Source organism: Procambarus clarkii, unplaced genomic scaffold (assembly GCF_040958095.1).
Source record: "Procambarus clarkii isolate CNS0578487 unplaced genomic scaffold, FALCON_Pclarkii_2.0 HiC_scaffold_697, whole genome shotgun sequence".
Taxonomy (NCBI): domain Eukaryota; kingdom Metazoa; phylum Arthropoda; class Malacostraca; order Decapoda; family Cambaridae; genus Procambarus; species Procambarus clarkii.
The window spans coordinates 58012-72707 of record NW_027189730.1 but is presented as its reverse complement, the minus strand read 5'-3'; the positions used below and the strand labels follow the sequence as shown (position 1 = coordinate 72707).

General features: G+C 35.9%; 1 protein-coding gene across 1 annotated transcript; it reads right to left on the bottom strand.

Moving 5' to 3' along the window:
* Window positions 1–5759: 5759 nt before the first annotated feature.
* Window positions 5760–6632, bottom strand: LOC138361754 (uncharacterized). Its single transcript, XM_069320907.1, has 2 exons — window positions 6459–6632; window positions 5760–6199 (listed from the first exon to the last, which is right to left on the bottom strand). Exons 1-2 carry the CDS (start codon window positions 6555–6557, stop codon window positions 5975–5977), a joined length of 324 nt encoding a protein of 107 aa, XP_069177008.1. The 5' UTR covers window positions 6558–6632; the 3' UTR covers window positions 5760–5974.
* Window positions 6633–14696: the final 8064 nt, after the last annotated feature.

Genomic DNA, 14696 nt, shown 5'->3' with positions numbered 1-14696 from the left:
TATACCTTGTATGTGTGTATTCACCTAGTATATCTTGTTTCTGGGTGTACTAACCTAGTATATGTTGCGTGTGTGTGTGTATACTCACCTAGTCTCACCTAGAATATCTTGTGTGTAAGTACTCAACTAGTACTCACCTAGTATACCTTGTATGTGTGTATTCACCTAGTATATCTTGTTTCTGGGTGTACTAACTTAGTATATGTTGCGTGTGTGTGTATACTCACCTAGTCTCACCTAGAATATCTTGTGTGTAAGTACTCAACTAGTACTCACCTAGTATACCTTGTCAGACCTTGCCTATACCCTATACAGACCTTGTGTGTGTGTACGATCATATGTGGCATTCTTCCAAGAAAAGGAGTTAGAAATGAAACGGTATAATCAGATCCTTTTATACAACACATTGAGAAAGAATAAAGGTTAAGTGTGGTATCAGTAAGATTTACACACTAGTCCACACTTGCGTGGTGTACAATATGTGTGTGTACAATGTAAGTGGAGGCAGAGTTGGAGGGAGGGAAATGTAGTTGGTGGACCTGTGGTCAGGGTGGCTCCAGAGGTAGGGTGTCAAATTTCAGTGTTTATGGCAGGGTAAGGGAATGGTCGTCGGTGGTCTTGTGATTCAATATTTTCTTGTTGTCGCTAAGTTACACTTTTTCAGGTCTATATAGTACAATGGCCAGTCCTCATGTACCTAGTAATTATGTACCTTAAATTATGTACGTAAATTATGTAATTATGTTCATGTACCTAGTAGCTAGTAGTTATAGTGTCAGTTGGGGGTTAATGGGCCAGGCCGAGCGTGCCTGTGCCCCACAAATATCACCCTTATTGCTGACTAGTTGGAATAACGGCTTTTCCCAAACCTCTCTCTCGCCAGAATTATACTGACATGTGAATATCTTTGGCAGTTGATGAATCCTAAATATAAATAATAAATAAATAAATGTTTATTTAGGTAAGGTACATCCATACAAGAAATTTTTACAAAGATTGGTGGACTTATAGATAGATTCATACATTGCATAACTGCATGGCATAACTGGCAATCCCCTCACAGTGTTCAAGTGAGAACTGGATAAGCACCTCCAAAGGATACCCAAGTATGCCAAGTATGCTGCCCTGAGGAACACCAATGTTGATGGGTAGGGTGGGAGAAATTGAATTATTCACAGAAACATACTGGAGCCTGTCAGTGAGGTACGTAGGATTTGAGGTATTGCAGGGGATACAAGACACTGATCACTGGTCTCCCATTTGGTCCTCATTGCTTTATCTTACTATTATTGAATGTCAATAACCGTATTATGCAATTTCAATTTCTTCTATTGCTTTCTTTATTATGCACCCCATACCCATCCCGTGGGCCGTGGTGTAAAGGATTACAGAGGCACATAATCGGTTCAGGACCTGAACCCTCTAGCTCGTTTAGCTAAGCAAATAACAATGTTTGACGCTAGTTACAAAATTATTAATGTTGTATACACATGTACACACACACTCATACATACATATATATATATATATATATATATATATATATATATATATATATATATATATATATATATATATATATATATATATATATATATATATATATATATCTATATATATGTATATATATACATATATATATATATATATATATATATATATATATATATATATATATATATATATATATATATATATATATATATAATTATACCAGTATAATCTAATAATATATACTGGTCTAATAAAATAATTAGACCAGTTAATACTCTCACTCGTTGTGTTAGGATATGTTAGCTTGATAAAACTGACTGTTCATTGTTGAGAAATGTGTTAACAAACAATATATCTGACTTATCAAGACTGTAGCTTGCTTAGCAAAAGGAACTTTTTTTAAATTTGGGTTCAGTTTAACTACCGCTCAAGGGATGAGTAATTGGGGCATAATAAAGGAACTAAGCTGATAAAATGAAAGATGGGAAAACAACATTAGAAAGATAAACTCGAGAGACGTTTTCATGTTAACCCGAAAATTATTTGAGGAGCAAGACAGACTGCGGGTCAAGCAATTGGTCTTTATGCTATCGTGATGGGGGATCAGCCATTACACGTGTTAATGACTCTTGTATAGTTGTGTAGTTAAGGACATCAGGGTAAAGGGGTAATGGGCATTGTGGTTGATTGTTCTACCTGGGAATCCTCCACTGTTTTATATCTTATGTATGTATGTATGTACTAACCTAGTTGTGGTTGCAAGGGTTGAACTTTGGCTCTTTGGTCCCGCCACTTGAATACATACACTTTCCATACACTTGAAACTGTGTATGGAATCAGCCTCCACCACATTACTGCCTAAAGCATTCCATTTATTAACTACTCTGACACTGAAAAGTTCTTTCTATAATCTCTCTGTGGCTCATTTGGGTACTCAGCTTCCACCTGTGTCCCCTTGTGCGTGTACCACATGTGTTAAATAAATGTATGTATGTATGTATGTACGTATGTATGTATGTATGTATGTATGTATGTAAGGAGAGAGGGAGAGAGAGAGAGAGAGAGAGAGAGAGAGAGAGAGAGAGAGAGAGAGAGAGAGAGAGAGAGAGAGAGAGAGAGAGAGAGAGAGAGAGAGAGAGAGAGAGAAAGAGATGAAGATCGAGACAGAGAAATAGATATAGACAGAGTCAGGGAGAGAATGTTAGACACAGAGACGTATAGATAAGGATATGCAAAGTCAGTGAGAGAATGACAGAGATAGAGCGAGGAAAGAGACAGAGAGATAGGCTGACACAGAGAATGTCAGAAACGAGGAGAGGCAGAGACAGAGGGACAGGGACAGACGGACAGGGCCAGAGGAGGGACGAGGGAACAGAGGGGGAGCAGTGGGACAGGGAGGGAGACAGGGACAGAGAGGGGGGCATGGACAGAGACAGAGACAGAGGGACAGGGTCAGAGAGGGGGACCGGGGGACAGAGGGAGGAGAGGGGGGCAGGAGACCAAGAGAGAGGGGACAGAGGAGAGACAGGGACAAGGGGACAGAGATGGATAGGGGGACTGGAGGAAAGGGAGGGGGACAGATGATGGACAGCGGACAGAAAGAGTGGGCAGGGGGACAGAGAGGTACAGGGGACAGAGAGATGGACAGGGGGACATAGAGGAACAGGGGGACAGAGAGTGACAGGGGGACAGAGAGAGGAACAGGAGGACAGAGAAGAACAGGGGGACAGAGAGAGACAGGGGGGACAGAGACAGGGACAATGGGATAGAGAGGGACAGGGGGACAGAGAGATGGAAAGGGGGGACAGGGGGACAGAGAGGGGGAAAGGGATCTGGGACAGAGGACAGAAAATGTGGGCAAGGGGACAAAGTGAGGGACAGGGGACAAAGATGGACAGGGGGACAAAGATGGACAAGGGGGACAGGAGGAAAGGGGGGAGATGTATGAGGGGAAATGTTTGCGGAAGATGGAGAAGGGGTATTTAGAACGGTAAGTTAGAGAGGGGGCAACTAAGGCCCATCATTGAAAAACAAATGAGCATCATTGCAATAGCAGGAGCCACGCACATCTTTAGCCTGCGTTGTTGAGACATTGTCAATTAAGCGGTGTCCAATAGCAGTATCTTCGGTATTTAAGCGTTACCTTAAAAAATACTGGAAATATTGAAAGCTATTAATCCAGATATTAATCCCCTTGTGCAACGCACACAAGAGGCAACAGCTTCTAGCTCTACAAGCCGCAATATAAAATAGAGAATAGGCGATTGTTTTCACTCACAGTGTAATAAACCCACGGACCCACCCACCCGCTGAAGCCGTAAATGCCAAGACATTACTTCCGTTTAAAATTAAGCCGGAATAATCCTCAGGTATGTGGAGGATGTGGGAGGCCTTTGATCAACCACCGACTTCCTGCCCCGTCGACGGGGCCATCAGCCCTCAGTGTGCCCTCAGCCAAAATAATGTGAAACATGTATGTGGGTGTATTAAATATTTTAATTTATTATTTCCAAGATTTAGCTGTTAGCTCTTGGACCCCGCCTTTCTAAGCGTCGGTTGTCTAATGTACCGACTCTCGGCCTCTTTTCCTCCATCATATCTAAACAACATATATTTTTATCTAACACACTCACACATCCCCAAGATGCAGCCTTTAGCAGCTTCCTGACTTTCAGGTTCCTATTTACTGCAAGGTGAATAGAGGCATTAGTGTGTGTATGTTTGTGTCTGTGTGTGTGTGTGTGTACGTGTGTGTGTTTGTGCAACCCGTTCTCGCAAATTTAATAAGTCAATATTGACTTATTAAATATGTGCATAGGTGACATACTTAACATAATAGATACCCTTAAAAAGATTCATAGAAAACACCGACCTTACCTAACCTACTTAGTATGTTAAGATAAGCATCTTATTGCTTCGTAATTACAATTATTACCTAACCTATAATAGGTATAGATTAAGTAATAATTGTAATTACGAAGCAATAAGATGCTTATTTTAAGATACTAACAAGGTTAGGTAAGGTCGGTGTTTTCTATGAATCTTTTTAAGGGTATCTATTATGTTTAGTATATCACCTATGCACGTAGTTAATAAGTCAATATTGACTTTACGAATTTGCGAGAACGGGTTGGTTTGTGTGTATACTCACCTAGTTGTGGTTGCGGGGGGTTGAGCTCTGGCTCTTTGGTCCCACCTCTCAACTGGCAATCAACTGATGTACAGATTCCTGAGCCTACTGGGCTCTATCATATCTGCATTTGAAACTGTGTATGGAGTCAGCCTCCACCACATCACTGCCTAATGCATTCCATCTATTAACTACTCTGACACTGAAAAAGTTCTTTCTAACATCCTAGTGGTTCATTTGGGTACTAAGTTTCCACCTGTGTCCCCTTGTTCGCCTACCACCCGTGTTAAACAGTTTATCTTTATGTACCCTATCAATTGCATTTCTCGCAGCCTGTCCTCGTAACTCATGCCTCTTAGTCCTGGGACTAGCCTATTGGCATACCACTAAACTTTTTCAAGCTTCGTCTTGTGTTTTTTTTTTTTTTTTTTTTTGAGATATATACAAGAGTTGTTATATTCTTGTACAGCCTAGTACTAAGTATATGGTGTTTGGCTAGATAAGAGTAAAACTGCTTGTAGATTAGTTTTTCAAAAAATGTTGACAAGTTAGGCAGGATTGATATAGGTCTGTAGTTGTTAACATCTGTGAGATCACCACATTTGTGTACAGGGGTAACTCGCTTTTTTTAGGATAACTGGAAAGGTTTGGAGTTCAAGTTCAAGTAGCTTTTCAAAAAATGTTGACAAGTTAGGCAGGATTGATATAGGTCTGTAGTTGTTAACATCTGTGAGATCACCACATTTGTGTACAGGGGTAACTCGCTTTTTTTAGGATAACTGGAAAGGTTTGGAGTTCAAGTGACCTGTTGAAGAGCATGAGAATTCTTTGGAGACAATTCCTAACCTATACTTCTTCTCAAGGTCATGTTTTTTATTAATGGGTTTAAGTATTCCCTTTGTAAGCAAGGGATTGTTAAGCCTTTTGGTTATGCTTACAAAAAAGTCACAGGACAGACATTATCAGCAGCAGTTATAAAATTGTCAATAGCAGTTTCATTGTGCAGCCTAAAACTTAACTCCCTTGACTCTAGAGGTATATATATTAGGTTTAGGTTAGGTTTTTTTAATTAAACCAGCCAGGATGAGTGAAGCCATGAAGGGCGTTTTTATTAATTAAAACACCCAAATGTTGGGTGCTTCAGGTGTTGTTCCTCTTGGATGATCTTGTACCTCTCTGTCTCACACCTGTAAGAATGAGTGATATGGTTAAGGGGGAAACAAAGTGCAGGCAAGGCAATGGAGGCCAGTAGTAATCTTAGGGCTAGGATAATTAGAAATTAGAGAAATTAAGTAAGAGAAATTAGCAAGAGAAATCAGGTAAAATTTATTATACTTAACTTTTGTATCATCAGTTTAGTAGTAAATCTTCATCTTCATCATCATCATCTTCACTGTCACAAAGCTCCAGGTAGGGCTCGGAAACATCAACATCCTCTTCCTGGTATCCAAATAAACGCTTTGCATCACTCAGCTTGTCAGAACACAACTTTTGCCCTTGCTTCAAAAGAGCCAAGATTCCACTCTTATTTTTGGTTGATAGGTGCTTCTCTTCAATAGTGTACTTGTTAGGATCCTGTAATATATAGACTATTTAATGGGGTTTAAGACATTTACAAATTTCCCTGAAAATACTAAAGAAATTAGAATAAATAAATAAAGTTTTCGGTAAAAGTTCAAATATATGTAAAACACACCAGTACAGTATATGAAAACCATGGAATTGTCTACCTGTCAAAGTTGTAAATAGCAAGACTTTACTCAAGTATAAAATTCTGCTGGATAAATGTTTATGAAGAACTGAATTGCAACACACATTTAGGCTGTTAGCTTACCTTGCTTAGATATGAAGGAAAAATTCCACATAACAACTCTTCAGTATGTTCGGTTAAAATCTCTCTCTTATTCTTGTAATATGCGAGATAATGCAGCATTTCTTGAACAGTGTGTTGTTGCTCTTCTCTGGATCTCTTCTGAAGCTCCACATCTTCTACTGCCTTCTTTTTTTGAGCAAGGGACACTAATAAAAGAGGAAAATTATATTTACTGCAAGTAAACTACAACTCAATTTAATGTAATTACAGTTTAGGTACTTGCATTATACATACTATACATAGTTTATTGTGCAGTATCAACCTGATAAAAACCTACGGATTATGATACTGCACCTATTTTACAAACAGTAGTGATGATATTTTACTTCAAAAATAAGTAAAGCTTATCCATTATGCATGCTAAATGTTAGTTATCTTGATAAGGCCGAATTGTAACCCCTGATAAAATGAGATGTAGTTACATACCATTTTGGCTATGATGAGGCAATAAATTGTGCCATGGCAGGATACCTTCTATTGCATCCTTTTCACTGAGAATTTCAGAGTTTTCACTATTGTAGATTTTTATGAAGCCTTGAAGCTTTTTCCTATCACACTCATTTCTGTGCCGGAGTGAAGAGCGCATTTTACTGGATGCTGCAAATAAAGTTTTTTGGCTGAAAGTTTTAAAGTTGTTAAAAAAATTTCCTCATCATTTACCTACATAGAAATTATAGACAAGAGCTAAATAGAAATTGCTTCAGAGTTAACAAAGAAATAGTAAGCCTACCTGCATCAGTGGCAATCAGATTTTTGCGATGCCTGATAGAGTCTGCAACTGCCTCGATAGAATATTTTATGTTCTTCGAGGTTGTTCCAGTGTTTAACTCTAACTCCTTACAAATCATTTGTAGGTCAGATCGCCATTCTTGAATCAATGACTTTTGAACATCAAGTTTGTCGATCTCATTTGAAACTGTTATTTCCGTCTCTCTGGCCTATTTGAAAATATAATAAATTTAATGAACAAATCACATTAACCGTGATGAGTGGTTCGAACCTATGGGCTTGGCATTCCCAGATGCTTGCTGTAGTTGAATGCGCCACAACATGGTCAAAAGAATTGCAACCTAGGGTACTAATGAACCCACAATTCAATTTTTGTTAATTATTCACCCCCATACCCATTCCATGGGCGGTTGTGCATGCAGTTTCCCATGTACTTGGTCTGTGTCCTCCAGTAGTTTTACCTCTGATGGCCCTTTCAATACACATAGAATTCATATTATTGTGATATATCAATACATGGAGAAAGACATTGAAATGGGGGCATCAAAGGCAGAACTACTGAATGACAGAGACCGAGTTCATGGGGGAATTGTGTGAAACCTGGTTTGGCTTCAGTGGAAGCCTTGGGATCCTTGTGGGTGCAGTAGTACTCCAAGTTGCAATTCATCTGACCATGTCGTGGCGTAGTGAACTAGAGCATGCATCTGAGAGCACTCAGTGCATGGGGTTCAAACCCTCATCACAGTTCCCGTGATATATCACGATACTGTGATTTCTCTGTGAACACATTTGATATATCTCGGAATCATACATTTAGGTTAATTAAATACTATATACTTTATACAAATTAACCTTATTGATATATTGAAAAAGTTCAAGCAGTTAATTCAAGGAAATGGTCGCTAATTTATAATGGAAAATATATGTAGTACATGATCTGAACACATAACTAACCTATAAATGCATTATAATACCTTTCACATATAAATGCATTATAATAAGTTTCAAAATAAATACAAATAAATAAAATAAATATATATTATTTTTAGTACCTTTCTGAGTCGAGTAACTAATGCACGAGCCAGTCCATCAATTTTTCGATGGTTCCAAAAGACTGCACCCTCTGTGAGTTCTTCTGTTCTTTCTGAGAAAAATATTTATAGCAATGAACATCTTGAAGAGCATAGATTAATAACAGTTTCATAACATACCTTTACTCACCACGACCAACTCAAGTTTGACCAATATGTTTTCATTCTTTTATTGATTATTTGAGGGAGTTGATACTTATTGAATACTGAATACAAATCGCATTATACTGATTACAGGGCAGGTAAAATAATAAAAAACTTGATCAGATGAACCATATAAACAAATACCAGCTTTCAGCATGTTTTTAGTTGTAGAGTTGTATCGTGAGAGGTATGCAAACACTTGCTCTGCCTCTTCCCCTAAAGTCATGCCACTTCCTTCTTGCCACCGCCCTCCATACAATACCTTTAACATAAAAGTATACAGTAAAAAAAAATTCAAATTATTGTACAAAAATTAAAAGCCTCCTACTATATTAAATGATACGTATATCATTAATCTTAAACAATCAGAAATCTTAAATTTTTTTACACAAACTGTACTTATTATATTTAATGTAATGTATACATTACATTAAATTTAATTAGTATACATAAATGTATACATTAGTATACATAAATGTAATGTTATATTTTTATTTACCTGACAATACCAAGCATGTCCTTTTGCATGTAGGACTCCTAAAAATGGCTTTGCTTGACCAATGTGAAAATGTGATTGTTTCTGAGCCACAGTTAAGGCCCATGGCCAATATTTGCAAATTATGTCTTGACAAATAAACTTTACGTATTTGAAATACATAATTTGCAAATAGTGGGCATAACTGTACAGCTCTCCTTGATACATATTCAAGGTGTGGAGGATAATACCATGTCGACAGGAGGCCATGCTGATTCCTGTTTCATCCAAACTTTGGAATGAAAGAGGCTTATTTTGAGCAGCTTTCCATGTAGACACTCCACACGTGTGCTTACTCTGTTAAACAAAAATATTTATAGTAACTAAATAACCAGTTGGTGAGCATGATTATAATTATGTAGGACGGGTAGAAGGTAGAGATTATTTTGCGCGATAGGCATTGTTGTTGCACATAAGAATTTCTATGGGTTATATTTCCTTATTCAATATATATAAACTATAATGAAAAAATACAAAAATGGCCACCATATGTTATAGTCGCCAAACAGTTATTAGGTAAAATTGAAGGTTTCTCAATATATAATAAAACTCACCTTAGTTTTCAAGCTCTGAATAGTGCCAACATGAGCTTGAACATCTTCATCTTTGCTGAAGATACTATCAGAATAATAGGGGTTTCTGATACCTCTGCAATGATAATTCAGAAATAATTATTTATTGTCTGTAACCACTATAATATTAAACAATGGGTAATGGGGTATCAAAAAATGTTTTATATGAAGAATTCTGATGCACTGCTAAATTTTACATAAAACAAAAATTTACATGGTGTTAGATAAATAAAATGATGATATGGATGCAATTGAAAGGCAAACTATAAAGACATACTCAGTTAAAAAATATGTCATATGACAATGTATATTTATATGTGCATACTTTATTTATAAGAACATTAATTTGAAGACAATATAATTCATTATAATATAGTGTGTGTAGAGAACAAAAGAATACTATACATTAAGTATCTGTAAAGCACATTTTATTACCTCCCAACTTTGTTGTAACGATACAGCTTCTTGTTGCCATCAATATGTACTGCTAAAGGGGTTTTATCACAAGCAGGACACTCATTGTCAGCTTCTCCTCTAATTTTTCTCAGCTCATATTGCTGGAATCGCCATTCGAAGAACACTCTCTTCGAAGTTATATAATTAATGGGTCCAATCTAGGAATAGAATTTTTTAGATGGTGACATTTAAAATGCATATTATGACATAAGATAAATAAACAAAAAAAACATTCCATTTTGTGTTTGAACAAAATTAAAAACTAATTATTAATAAATGAATATACATTACTACAAAATTTTGATAATTTTTGTATTGAAATATAAAACTGAAAATATTAAGAATAACGGTATCAAAACATACACGCCCACGAGAAGCACCAAAGGATTCCAGTGCAGTGACTAATGCCCGAAATGATGTTCCGGGACAATTTCTTTTTATATGGTGCCATGATTCAAGCAGACTGGTGCTGTAGAATGTGCTGCTCTTTCCTAATGATGAATAGAAACCAGACTTGTGCATGGTCTTGCCTAGTTGTTGATGCTCATATCCACAGTGGCATGTATAGATTGGAGTATAGAGGTCATACCTTCCTGTAGTTTAAAATACAGTGCATTGAGTGGTGTGGCGACTTGCTAAAATAGTGATGTAAAAATTAACATTTATAGCAACAAAAATTTCAAAATGTATTGTGATTCAGGAATATCCGGTAATGGAAATAAAAGGGTAAATTTTAAAGTTTATTTACCCATTATAGTGTTGAAGATGCAGAGATTGCTGGAGCTTGAAATTTTAAACTTGCAATCTGTGCAGTAGGGGCAAGAATTTGGTGGTTGGGCTGGTACAACAGGTTCTGGTAACAAAGAAAAGGAAGACAGTTTGACAAAATGAGTTTTATGGAAAAGAATTTCAGACTGAATATTTCATTGTTTCTTGATTGTACAAAATATTGACATTATTCTCCAGATAATGACTGAGAAATTCACAGAAAAGAAACAATCAGACGATTAAATCAATCTATAAAACCAAGTGTCAGGTTTAAACTTTAAGACTTCTCCAAATGTTGTAATGACTGAAATGAAACATTTATTTTGTTATACCAAGATAATCGTAGCTCTAGACTGGGATTGGGAAGTAGAAGTAATCTCGGAACAAAGTACGGATTTTATACAGGTATCGTATACTTACTCCAGTGAAAGATATTTCCTTCAGGGCACACAGTTTGTGTCGGGTCTAATGGCTCATAAAAGCCATTTTTCCAATATAATCTGTGGTGGAAAGGCATGAGAAAATGTTGCATTTGGTCACAAATGTGACACAAAAATGCAAAACAGTCTTCACATTTGATGCTTGCCTCACAATTTGTACATTGTACACAAACTTTACCTGATGAAAAAAGGGGTAATTATTTATACTAATTTTAAATACTGTATACCTAACATTTTAAACAATCTGAAGTCTAAATGTATTAATAGAGTGTCATTAATTTGCATATGATGCTTATTATACAGTATAACCTTAATGAACACAGCAATATTTAATTTACCTTTATCTGGAACACCCAACTCAGACAATGTCCAATCGAACAGCATTGCCCTGCTTTCTCCCCAATTAATCTCTGCATTTTTTCTTCTTTTTTGCCAGTCAGAAACACTTGGCTGAGAATCTTTAATTTGTTCAAGTTCTGCAGCAAGTACTTTGAAATATGGGATTACAAATTAGTAAGAAAAATTTGTAAGTGAAAGGAATGATTAGTATAATATGTTAAACAAAATTTCATAGGCATTAAGCACAATTTTGGTATATAATATTTATGACGTGTGTCCATTAAATAAACCCTCATTTAAATACCAACAAATGATGTTGGGACATACCAACATCAAATGATTCCAAAGTTTCTTCACCAGCTGCCAAATAACTTTGAGTGTACGTTCTGCCACTAGTAGAATAGCCCGCATTTTGAATGTGTGGTGGTGAAAGTATAGCAGGCAGAATGTCTGGGTGGCACATTTGAAGATTTAAGCATGGTACATAATTGCAAATTGTATACAAGTATTAATATTTTCAGACAAATCTCAAGATATTACTATAACTAACTTTATGCTACCAAGTTGTTCAGTGTTATAGTAATTTAATCTCCATAATTGTCTAGCATACACTTAAAAATAGGCAATAAATATTATTGGAAAGTACACAAATAACAGCTGTAGAAATATTGTTAAAAAAATAATAGAAGAATACCATCAGATTGGGGTGCAGCTGGTCTTTGTTTTGAATTAATGTGTGATACATCCTGTATGTTATCTTTTTTCTGTTTCTTGTTTGTCACCTTTATTGGGTTTGGTTCCTCCACGTTTAAGAGTCTCTTCAAGTACTCATTTCTTTGTATCATTGCAGCACGTGCTTTCTGGTACTCACGTTCAAGATGTTCTCTAGTCATCACTGCTATTCTCCGGTGAAATTCTGAAGAGAAAATAATAGTGTTCGAAGGAAAAGTACAAGAACAAAACAAGAAAATTATGCTTATGCAAAATTATGCTACAATGTACCTATTAATAATCTTAAAATTTGCTACAAATTACCTACTTATAATTATGTGTTAAATTATGGACTTTCCCATAATGATATGCATGTTAGTGGCATTACCTATACTGCCTACCTGGAGCCCCCTAGAGACATAGTGACACAAGTTAAGGTAATCCCTTTAGTAAGGTGCTGGGTCAACATAAATAAGCTATAACTAATAAGGACACAAATCAATATGTTCATTTAACAGTGGTATTAACATTTATATAAATATAGCTAAGAATAAGTTTTTACAAGTGTAACAAAGTGAAAGAAATGTATGAAAATTTTGATGATATATTAAAATGCTCATTGATTGAACTTGTCTTCCTATATATAAAGTATAAAAATAGTAAACACAGTACCATTATTGTTGTCTGTAGTTATTTTTGGAACATCTGGTATGTACAGCATACTGTCAAAATCCGATGATCTATCTGAAAAATTGATTGGTAGCGTAAATATTTGAATTCATTGCATAGCCTTTTATACAAACAAAAAAGAAAAATTGTACAGAAAAGCTAACACAACATTATAACACCTTTCTGTGGTACTTTCTATGGTACAAAAGAAAACAAACCTTAATTATAAAGGAAAATAAACTGACAGAAGAACTATGAATACTGCTGAAAATACTTTCCACAAAATATCTGAACCAAGGGATAGTACCCCGAGATTTGAAATATGAAAATTTCACCCTTACAGTATTTAAAAAAAAAGCAGAAAGAGTTAAGCACAAAACTAATGTCCGATCAGCTAGGTATAACACATCTGCAAGCTCATGGCGAAAATCCTAAGCGAGGGAATCATTTACCATCTTTCAGTGAACAATCTTATTCAATCGACACACCATGGTCTTCTTAAAAACAGATGCTACCTTATAAACCTCCTCACTTTTGGGACATGGTAACATGGTACTCAGATAAAGGGTTTCCGGTGGATGTAGTATACATGGATTATGCTAAAGACTTTAATAAGGTACCACATGGAAGACTAGCAAGGAAATTACAGGTTCATGAAAAAAATTGTAAAGTGCACAAAACAATAGTTAAAACAAAGAGAGCAAAAGGTCATACTAAATGGGAATGAATATGAAGAAATGTGGTAAGTTGAGTACCTCAGGGGTCCATTTTTAAGTCTAAAATATTTTTCATATATTGAACATCTATGATATAGAAAAGAATATAATATAATCAACCACATCCTCATATTTGCAAATGCCTGGCATTTCACGAGCACTTTGTCCGGGGTTTATATTCTAGCCGGGGAGGATTTACTGGGTTAGGCTAACCTAACCTAACTTAACCAAACCAAACCAAGTATCTCAAGTTACAAATATCTCTGGGAATTCATATTATCTGCTGTTGTAGAATTGACAAAATGGACAGTGTCAACAAAATTATTCCCACATACTCCGTCACTATGTGATGGAGTACACATAGAATAGGGACTGAATTGTCCCTGACAGGGACAATTCTGTAACAAATGTTCTAGCATAAAACTTTGTACAGTTTAGTAATTCCTTACCATTTGATGTACTAGGTAGATCCATGTTTGGTGAAGTTTTATAGCTGGAGCTGGAAGATCCTGTCGAGATGACTTCTTCAAAGAGAATAGCTTCAACACATTGTGTCTTGAGTCTTCCAGTACTTGGCCTACAGTTACCAGATCTGATTTACAGAAACTAGTGAACTATGGAGATAAGATTGTTAATAATATACTTTTTTTGAGATTCATATGACTTGCAGCTTAAAAACCAACCTTATTTTAAAATAGTACACTAAAGTACATAGCAAATTGCGAAATTCGTAGTTTTTTAACTACTTTAAAGCTAAATTCTCAAGCTTTGAAAATAAGCACAATTTGCTATTTTAAGCGGAATCTGGCAACTCTGATTTAGCATGTAAACATTGACTTGCATTCACAATGTAGTTATTTATTTTTCAACAATTTAAAACGAGTTATGAAAATACACACATTGGTACATTATTGCAAAGGCACTATACTATATATATATATATATATATATATAAATTGTTGCAAGTCGAGCAACAAATATTTTACATTGAACAACAAATGAGATTGGAAAAGCAGTATTGCCAAAATA